Raw genomic sequence first — 10309 nt, 5'->3', positions numbered from 1 at the left:
ATATAGAAAAAAAATGAATTTTGTGCTAAGACTTGAGTCCTCTCCCCTAAGATTATATATATATATATATATATATATATATATATATCCAATTTCCAGTCCTGCAGCTGCAATTTTAAGTTCAATTGTGATGCAATTAGTATTAAATAAAAGAGTAATCATCCTGTTGTGATGCAGATTAGAAATATATGTAGAGTTTCTTCTCAGTTGGATGCACTCCCTGAACTAAGGAGGAAAGAAAGGAAGGGGAGAGAGGGAAGGAGGGTTTCTTCTCAGGTGTTCCCCAGTCATCATTTTCTTTTCCTATCAGGCTTATTTAAGTCTTATCAATACTTTACTTTAGGAAACTTGGCAGTGGACTATAACCATAGAAAGTCCTCATAGCTAGCCTGTCTGGTCAGATCTTACCAGTTCTTTTCTGTCAGGAAACACGTGTGATGTGCTCAGAGACATGTGAGAAGCTCTGTCTGCCCCCTCTTGGCATCTCTGTGTATCATAGGACATGATGCCAACTCTGCCTCTATCTGGAACATTATCATATGGAAAAGCAAAGCTAGTCGGAGTTCAGGAGAGGTAGGAAAATGAACCTACAAAGTGTAATGTGGCAAAACCTTAAAATACATCATTCTTTTTGGCGACACTACAACATAAACAGGTATTACTGGCCAGCTTGTAGAAGCTCTACTTTGGCATTTTCAGTCTCCTGAGGAGGCACCTGAGGAAAAGCAGTTCAAATTACGTGCCACAAATCACACAGATTAACAGCAACAGAGTCTTGGTGATTGTGTGTAATAGCTCCCATTTTCACTTTATTATATAAATATATTACATTTTATTTACTTACTCTGTGTGTATGGAGGTCAGAGAACAATTTGTGGGAGTCAGTTATCTCCTTCTACCAGGCAGGTCCAAATGACTGAATGCAAACCTTCAGGCTTGGCCACAGGCACCTTCAACAACAGAGCTGGTCCCATTTTCACCTTTTTATATATAAGTAATGGGTATTTCTTGTAGTAAAATTAGGCACTGAATATGACTAAGAATAAAAATACAAATCAAGTACCTAGAAATTACCCAATTAATATTTGACATATTTTCTCTACAAATACATATGTGTACTTGTACATATATGCACATAGTATGCACACATAAATATGCAGACACATTTCCTGAATGAAGCTATAATGTCTTAGACTAAATGCCCTTTTGGTCCTTTAATATGGAACTATGTCAGAAGGACTTGTTTTATGATTATGCTGTCATTCAATAAGCCCATCCTTTCTTTTCAGATATATATGTTACACCAAGTGTTTGTTATAATAAACACTTCTGAAATGAATATTCTTTAAACTTTTATTACATACTTTTATTTAGTGTGTGTGTGTGTGTGTGTGTGTGTGTACGTATGTGTGTATGTGTATGTGTGTATGCAGGTACCACACAGTGTGAAAGAGGACAATTTGTGAGAGTTGGTTCTCTCCTTTCACAATGTAGATTCTGGGGATTGAACTCAGGTTATCAGGTTTGGCAGCAAATTCTGTTCCCACTGAGCCATCTCACTGGCCCTAAAATAAACATTCATTTTTTTTTCCCCCAGTGGAAATAAAGACAAATCTTTACTCCAAATTTAGTATGTTAGAATGCAATTCCCAGAGCATTTCAAATCAGTATTAATGCAAATAATGAAACATCACCCTTTCCAAGATATAACAGGGTGTCATTTCCACCCATCCCTCTTAAACAGCCTGTCTTAAAGGGCAATAGGAAGAAAACTTGCAGACAAAACAAAACGAAATCTTTGTGAAACTTTGTGATAGTAAGAGAAAGGGCCATGAGTCCAACACAAAATTGGATACAAACTGCAGGACTAACTTTATTAGCTGTGAGACTGGTTAAACTGTTTAACACTTAGAATTCTTTTTTTTTTTTCTGTAAATTTTTTTTGTTAATTTTATTTTTATTTATTTATTTTTTGGAAAATTCTAATGAGTTTATTGGGCTTGCTAACAGAGCATAGGGTGGGGGTTTATTTACAGAAGAGTGGGAGATTCCCCCCATTTACAGCTGCACTGGAAAGTCCACACTCAAATATAGATCCTGTAACAGCTGCACAAAATGGCAAGGGAGGTGCCTCATGGTGTTCTTGGCTTATATATCCTTAGCTCCTCCCCCACATGCAGCTAAAGTCAACTGATTGGATGGGAGGGGTAACTGACTCCCCCACTGACTCCTTGACCAGTGTAGGAAGGAGGTGTGACTATAGCTTTCCAGCATAGTGGTCAGAGGACAAAATGGCAAGGGAGGTGCCTCATGGTGTTCTTGGCTTATATATCCTTAGCTCCCCCCCCACATGCAGCTAAAGTCAACTGATTGGATGGGAGGGGTAACTGACTCCCCCACTGACTCCTTGACCAGTGTAGGAAGGAGGTGTGACTATAGCTTTCCAGCATAGTGGTCAGAGGACACTTTCAGGTAATACTCTACCCCTTCCTCTGACTCTTACATTCTTTCAGCTAACCTCTTCCAAAAACGTCCCAGAGCCTTGAAGAGGGGGATAGGTGTGGGATGATCTTCCTTACATTGTGGCAAGGCACTGAACTTTTGGGTCTCTGCATCATCTGTTTTCCATGGGCTGTTTGTCCCATTTCAGTGGGATTCCATCTACTACAAAAATACAAACAGAGCCGGGTGTTCAAAAGACTCCCAGACAGTAACCTAGCATAGAACTGGGAAAATGAACAACAGATCCCAATCTTATCTAAAAGAATATTGACAACTGCTGATTGCTGCTAGATGAGGAACAGCTGATCTTCCTAAAACAAAGATCTCTAGATAAGCTGACTAGATTCAGAGGATGGACAAGCACTGGGGAATGGCTGGGGGCACCGACAACACAGTGGACAGTAACAGAGATGACAGAGTATATGGGCTCCAGTGAGGGGGGGCCTATGGGAGGGTGCCATTTTGGAAGTGGGTATATAGGTGAATACGATTGTTTGGGATGTTCTGTATGATATACACACACAAAAAAAATCAACAAGTTTAAAAAAATGACATATTTAAAAAAAATAAAGACATACCACCATGAAAAAAAAAAACCACAAACAGCAAGAAGCAAGAACATCTAAATAGTGGCTGCTATAATAACCTATGGGTGTAAACACAAATGCTTGGATGGTACTTTAGCAGGTGCATCACATCCATCTAACAAAACAACTGCAGTAGCCAGGGAAATAAACATTCTTAATCATACACCCTGCTGCTGCTCCTCCTCATCCTCCTTCTCCTCCTCTTCCTCCTCTTCCTTTTTCTCCTCCTCCTCTTCCTTCTCATCTCCTTAGTTCCAAATTCCAGCAATGGCCTTGCAAGGTCATAGGATCTGGGCACACTCAAGGTTCAGACACACAGCACTAAATTGCCTTCTAGATCAGTTCTGCCAATTTAAGGCTTCCCTGCCCTGGGGTGGCCAAAGGCTTTGACTCAGCCTTGGAGCTGCAATGGTGGGGTTGCCACATCAGCCATCTAGCAACATGCGCAATCCACCTCCACCTTACTTGTGGGGTTGTTGAATTTGAGAGTGCCTGTATATGAACCTGAAGGCATCTTAGAGGGCTTACTAACACACCTTGGAAGAACATCACTTCAGTCTTTCTAGAGTTCACTCACAAGTCAGTTTCTAGAGCTAGATTTTAGCTCATGTCCCAATATATTTAGGATAACAATGAAGGCAAGCCTGAAAACCAGAATTTTTAATCCACATGAACTCTCATTTAGTGAACATAAAAAGATAGGTGGGCTTACCATATAGAAAAAAAAAGAAAATAAGGTAGTGGATCTGAGTCCTAGTCTTTCTATATTTGCCAACCTGAGAATTGTTCAATTGTTAGGGATAGGCCCCTAAGAGGCAATACTGTGGCTTGCTTACAAGGCCCTAGTCATGCCATGGAATAAACCACACTTGAGTTCAAATTCTAGTCCTTTCGCTTAGATGACCTTGAGCATGTTCCTTCACCTGCCTGAGCTTTATCTGCCTCCTCAAGCATTGGTCTAGTTTCATAGAGTTGCCATAGAAGCTTAATCAAGGCAACTAAGGACAATATTCACTGCCATGGCAGTGCTCAAGGAGTGTTTGGTGAGTTAATGAATGTGAGCCCTTGGATTTTTACTTATTTCTGATGGGGTTGGAGGTGGTCCTGCTTATTCATTGAACTTACCTTATCTGAAGTTATGGTGTTTATCTTCAGATTTGCTAGTATTCTGTGTTTTTCTATCCACACAAAACACCCTCAGGAGGAGAATGAGTTCCCTTGCTAGTGCCTCACCATGCCAAAGATAGGACCTGGCACCTGAGATGGTAAATCAATATTTGTGGTTCCAACCTGCATTTTTTCCAATATCTCAGTCACTAGGCCCAAAACTATCTTCCTTTCTCTTATCACACCATTCACTGCTCTGTATTTGGTCCCAGCCATCCTCCGTTACCTGAAGAATGATGGGAAGATCCATTTGGTGGTTTTCAACAACCTTCAGCTGGCGGATGGGAAGCGGCACAGGATCCTCTTGAGACTGACCAATTTGCAGAGAGGATCTGGATCTATAGAGCTCTACCTGGACTGTACCAAGGTGGATTCCATTCACAATCTCCCCAGAGCTTTTTCTGGCCTTTCCCAGAACCCTGCATCCATTGAATTGAGAACATTCCAGAGGAAGCCACAGGTAGGAACCCATAAACAATTTGCCAAGATGGAAAGGTGGATTTCCATGACCCATGGGGTATGAAGACTCATATGAGGAACCTGTGTCAACATATCCTTATTGGTCTGATGCTGCATATTGGTGTCACCTGGAGAATTGCTGAATATTTGTTAGAGAGACCCCCCCCTCTAGACAAATTAAATCAGAATCTGTGGGGTTGGTGTATACGCATCAATATATTTTCTTCTGCCTCTTCAGCATATCCAGGCATCAATATTTTTAAAATATACATTTAAAGCCAGGCGTGGTGGTACATGCCTTTAATCCCAGCTCTTGGGAGGCAGAGGCAGGCAGATCTTTATGAGATTGGGGCCAACCTGGCCTATATAGCAAGTTCCAGGCCAGCTATGGCTACAAGGAGACTCTGTCTCAAAAGACCAAAATGAAAAAGAAAAAAAAATTCATGTTACTCGCGTCTTCCAGTTGGGTCATTTTCTTCACTTCATCTCATGCTGTTTTCCTCCTGGCCCTGGAAGCATGAGGCTGTATCATATGTACATACACCACACAGGCAGAGTGTGTGGGCTATAGCATCTCAGTTTCTGCAAACATTGCCTACAAGATTTCATTGGAGTGGGTTTACTTTTTTATTATTTTTATATATTTTTTATTTAATTTTTTATGTGTATGAGAGTATGCCCTGAATGTGTGTAAGAGCACCTGTGTCATGCAATGCCTGTCGCAGAGTCAGAAGAGGGTGTTGGGAGTCCCCTGGAACTGGAGTTATGGATGGTTGTTTGCAGTCATGTGGGTGCTGGGAAGAGAATCAAGCCCAGGTCCTCTGCAAGAGCAGCCAGTGCTCTTAACCATTGAGCTATCTCTCTGGCCCCTGGAGAATAGTGATAATTAAATGTTATCTTTGCTTATAGGACTGTGTGTTTTCATTTCTTCTATATTATTATTGTTATTATTATTATTATTATTATTATTATTATTATTTGGTCTTTTTTTGAGACAGGGTCTCTCTGTAGCCCCAGCTGGCCTGGAACTCCCTTTGTAGACCAAGCTGGCCTTGAACTCACAGAGATCTACCTCCCTCTGCCTCCTGAGTGCTGGAATTAAAGGCGTGCACCACCATGCCTGCAATGTTATTATTATTTTTAATGTACATAAGAAAGAATGGCCAGAAACTGCCAATCGCAAGGAATGACATTTCTCCACAGATCTTGGAAACCATTCACCAACAAAGAGGAACTTATTGCCAGCTTAGTTCCAGGCAGGCTCAAAAAAAAATCCCATCATCTCTGTCTTCTGTTTTATGCCACATTGGTGGGTTTTTTTAAGCTGTCATATCATCACATCTGCTCTAGAAATTGTCACATACACGTCTTTTAGGGTTTTTGTGCTGGGTGATGCTTTGCTTCCTATAAAGAGCTAATGGTCTCTGTTCTTCCCAATAGTTTATATCTGGTCATAGTTCTCGAATTTAATCTGGTTCAGAAAGCAATGCCAAAATCAGTAACTGTGTTCATCTTTTCTGGCCTGTAATGGTGCTGTCTTCTGTCATGCCACCTTCATTTTCCATTTCTGTTTTATTAGTTCATCACATGTGCTTTAGTCCCAAGCTACTCTGTGCCATCTGTACAGAGGCAGGGGATAAGCAGTGATTTCCATTACAAATAGAATTGTGGTAAAGTTTTAGATAATGATAAAAAAAAAAAACCTCAATCTCATAATAGAAGTTTATGCTTGAACATCAGGAAGCATTTTAAAGCAAAAATTCCAAGAAAGCTAAATTCTACAGGTTTTTGTTATTGGTTTTCATTTTGATTTTTAGGAATTCATAAATAGTAATTTTAATTTATATAGAGAAGACAGAGACTGAAAAGATATGCCTAGCTTTATTTCTGAATCCCCCAAGTCTCCAAAGAGAATGGAATGACAGTCAGAAGTTGGACCACTGAGCATTTTAGAAACTAGTGTCTACAGCCAACTAAATCAGTTTCTGAAAGTCAGAACTCAGCCATGACAGGTTCATCACAAACTAGACTCAAAATTTCTCAGAAGTTCTGGCTTCTTAGACTATCGTCAGGGACCACAGAGCCTTGGTCTTCATAGTCATATAATCATTCAGTCAGTCAACAAACAGATATATCCCAGACATTTGGGGTACCACAGTACAGAACTAATTAAGGTCCTGCCTCGATGTCTGGCATCAGACATAGCACCTATTATGTGTCATGTGTTATATAAATCTAGACGAAGTGTAAAAGAATTCCTCTACAAATCCTTAGCATGCTCATTTCTAAAATACCAATGATGACTTCACATTAGCAGTGAATATAAACTATCTCTGTTGTGGTAACTGTTACACTAATGAGGAGAAGATGAAAAAGATGAGGGAATTGACTTTGTGACCAACAAAGAATAACTGTTATCAATAAATAATGTGAAAATTCAGTGCCAGTCGCTTAACAGTCATAGAATATACTGTTACTTATTCCTGTAGCCCAAGGACATCAAAAATTTTTTTTGTGATAACCTGGAGCCAAGACATCCCAAGAACATTGTTTAACATCAAAATCAGGGACTGGAGAGATAGTTCAGTGGTTAAGAGCATTGGCTGCTCTTCCAGAGGACCCAGGTTTGGTTCCTAGCACCCACATGGCAGATAACAACTGTCCATAACTCCAGTTCCAGGGGATCCAATGCCCTCTTCTGGCCTCTACAGGCATTGCATGACATGGGTGCACATATGCAGGCAATACACTCATACACATAAAAATAAAAATAATAAATTTAAAATTAAAAATAAAATGAAATCAGAATCAATATTTTATTGTATTCTAAACTCCATAACCAAATTCTGGGTAGTTCTTGAGGGATTCCTGTCACAAAATAGCTCATTTACTATGAAGGAAAACAGCCTTTCCTCCTCACAGTCACCTTGATGAACTCCTAGGACAAGGCAGATGCCAGTGTTCTCCTAGGCAATTGGCTACTTCTGTGATTCTTTTGGGTTAAGGTTTACAGGCTTCAGGAAAAATACAAGCTTACAAAATTATGTAAGATGCTACTCTATTATGAACATTGTGTGAGTCTGCAGGCACATTGGATTTTGAACAGTGACAACAATCTGTGGTATGCATGTACTTTTTCCCCCAGGACTTCTTGGAAGAGCTGAAGCTGGTGGTGCGGGGCTCCTTGTTCCAGGTGGCCAGCCTGCAAGACTGCTTCCTGCAGCAGAGTGAGCCACTGGCTGCCACAAGCACAGGTGTGGGCTCCTGGACAGTTTGCACACCCTCATCAACAAGGACACAGGCCAAGGTTCCTGAGAGGGCCGGGTCCTATCACCCAGAGATGGGCTATCAATACCGAAGATCCAGAGAGTGCATCTACAGAAACCAGGCTCTTGTGCAAAGTCCAGGCCAAGGAATCTTTTCATTGCCCTTTTATTTTATAACTCATGAATTTGAACTAACTAGCCATAACCATCATTAGCGTTATTTTGTCAGCCAAATTAGATAAATTACCCCAAACTGAATTCAGATATTCTAGGTTTTCAATCATCTTGTCATAATGATTATCTGGGGAATCATTTGATTTTTGAGTCACTTAGAAATAACTATCATTAGCCAGGCATGGAGGCACATACCTGTAATCCTAGCACTCAGGAGGCTGAGGCAGGTAGATCACCAGTTTGAGACCAGCCTGAGCTACATATTGAAACACTTTCTCAAAAAACCCAAGGCCAGACATGGTAGCACATCCCTTTAATTCTAGCACTCAGGAGGCAGAGTCAGGAGCATCTCTGTGAGCTCAAGGCCAGCATGATCTGCATAGCAAGTTCCAGGTCAGCTGGGGCTATAGGAAGTTCCTGTCTCAAAAAGACAAAACAAAACAAAAAAACCAAGGGCTAGGGATGTAGCTTAGTGGCAGTGTGCTTACAGAGCATGCTGTACAAGGCACTGGGTTTGACCCCTAGGCCCACAGAACAAATGGCCGTGGCTGAAATGCTCCTTACCTTTTGCTGTTCCTACAGGAGACTTTAATCGACAATTTTTGGGTCAAATGACACAACTAAACCAGCTCCTTGGAGAGGTGAAGGATCTCCTGAGACAGCAGGTACGAAATGAAGACTATTATGAGTAAAGTCCAAGGATTATGGCAGCAGCTCTGTGCAGACTGGTGGAGCTGCAGGTCTCCACAGGCAGGGAAGGAGTTGGCTCGAAGCCCCACCTCACATGGCCCCATACAACCCACTAGCCCAAGCCAGAAGGGCTCTGGAAAAAGGGAGAGGTGCTTGCAGTGATCACCCCATGGCTCCAGGGAGGAGAGCCACTGGCACTGTAGGAAATGTTTCTCCGACAGCTACACAGGACGATTTCGTTATTAGATTATATCCTAGGTTATATCCAGTATTCCTTTTTAATATTTTCCTTCTTGCCATGTCTAAAGGTCAAGGAAACATCATTTTTACGAAACACTATTGCTGAATGCCAGGCTTGTGGTAAGTGCTTCTCTGGTGACTGACTCATTCTGAGAGGGACAGTGCAGACTCACCAGGAGCCTGAGGTAAGATCAGACAACTAGAGTGTCTGCTAGTGCTGCACAGAGTTGATGGGAAGGGAAGAAAAGTTCACTGGGAAGCCAAATTTCATTGTGTATCTTATATATTGCCTGGTGATTAAGGAGTCTATGAATTACTGGGTTTTGTTCTAGGTCCTCTCAGTTTTCAGTCTCCAACTCCAAACACACTGGTGCCCATAGCTCCTCCAGCACCCGCAACTCGCCCAACACGCCGGTGTGACTCCAACCCATGCTTCCAAGGCGTCCGATGTACTGACACTAGGGATGGCTTCCAGTGTGGGCCCTGCCCAGAAGGCTACACAGGGAATGGGATCACCTGCTCTGATGTAGATGAGGTAAAGTTCAAATGGACATAGTAGGGCCTCTCCAGGTCTCTTTCGTGCCCTCCAGCTCTACAATGAGAAGCCATACTCCAGATTAAGGGGTGACTTAGGTTGTCCTCCAGGCTCCAAAGAACTGCTTCCTTATGGGTCCTAAAGTCCCTGAGATACAATGAGTGGGGAGAAGGAGGCACAACACCCAACTGTGGCCATGATTATTACTCTTCTCTGTGTTTCCAGTTTTTCTACTAGACTACTGTATTAGTTACTTTTCTGTTACTATGATAGAAACACTGACCAGAGCAACTTATGAAAGGAAGAGTTTATTTAAGCTTATGGTTCCAAAGGGGCGAGAGTCCATCATGGCAGGAGGCTTGGCAGCAGAGGTGGCTGGGGAGCAGATGCTAAGCTCTCACATCTTCAAGCAGGCACAGGAAGCAAGAGAGCAACTGGAGATCCCACAAGGCTTAAGAATGCTCTAAGCCTGCCCCCAGTGACTGCTTCCTCCATCATAGCTACACCTTCTAAGACCTCCCAAAACAGCACCACCAACTGGGGACAAAATGTCCAAATACTTGGAGCCTATGGGGGACATTCTCATTCAAACCACCACATGTAATCATTTCTACACTGCTGCGGTTTCTGCTTTCCACTCCAGTATCTGTGTTGATTATTTTACTGAAACAATCTGTATGAGAAATTTG

At 41.8% G+C, this 10309-nt stretch overlaps 1 protein-coding gene across 1 annotated transcript in view; it reads left to right on the top strand.

Annotated features, from left to right (window-relative positions):
• The window catches only part of Thbs4 (thrombospondin 4), a 51797-nt gene that overhangs the window by 16967 nt on the left and 24521 nt on the right, over positions 1–10309 (top strand). The window contains exons 3-7 of the mRNA XM_008853324.2: positions 4469–4716; positions 7861–7969; positions 8738–8820; positions 9154–9205; positions 9418–9620. Of these exons, the coding sequence (XP_008851546.1) occupies positions 4469–4716; positions 7861–7969; positions 8738–8820; positions 9154–9205; positions 9418–9620 (695 nt within the window). The remainder of the gene's footprint in view (positions 1–4468; positions 4717–7860; positions 7970–8737; positions 8821–9153; positions 9206–9417; positions 9621–10309) is intronic.

The sequence above is a fragment of the Nannospalax galili genome, unplaced genomic scaffold (assembly GCF_000622305.1).
Source record: "Nannospalax galili isolate Female #2095 unplaced genomic scaffold, S.galili_v1.0 scaffold45, whole genome shotgun sequence".
Taxonomy (NCBI): Eukaryota; Metazoa; Chordata; class Mammalia; order Rodentia; family Spalacidae; genus Nannospalax; species Nannospalax galili.
The sequence above is the reverse complement of the archived record's forward strand: the minus strand, read 5'-3'. Positions and strand labels throughout refer to the sequence as shown.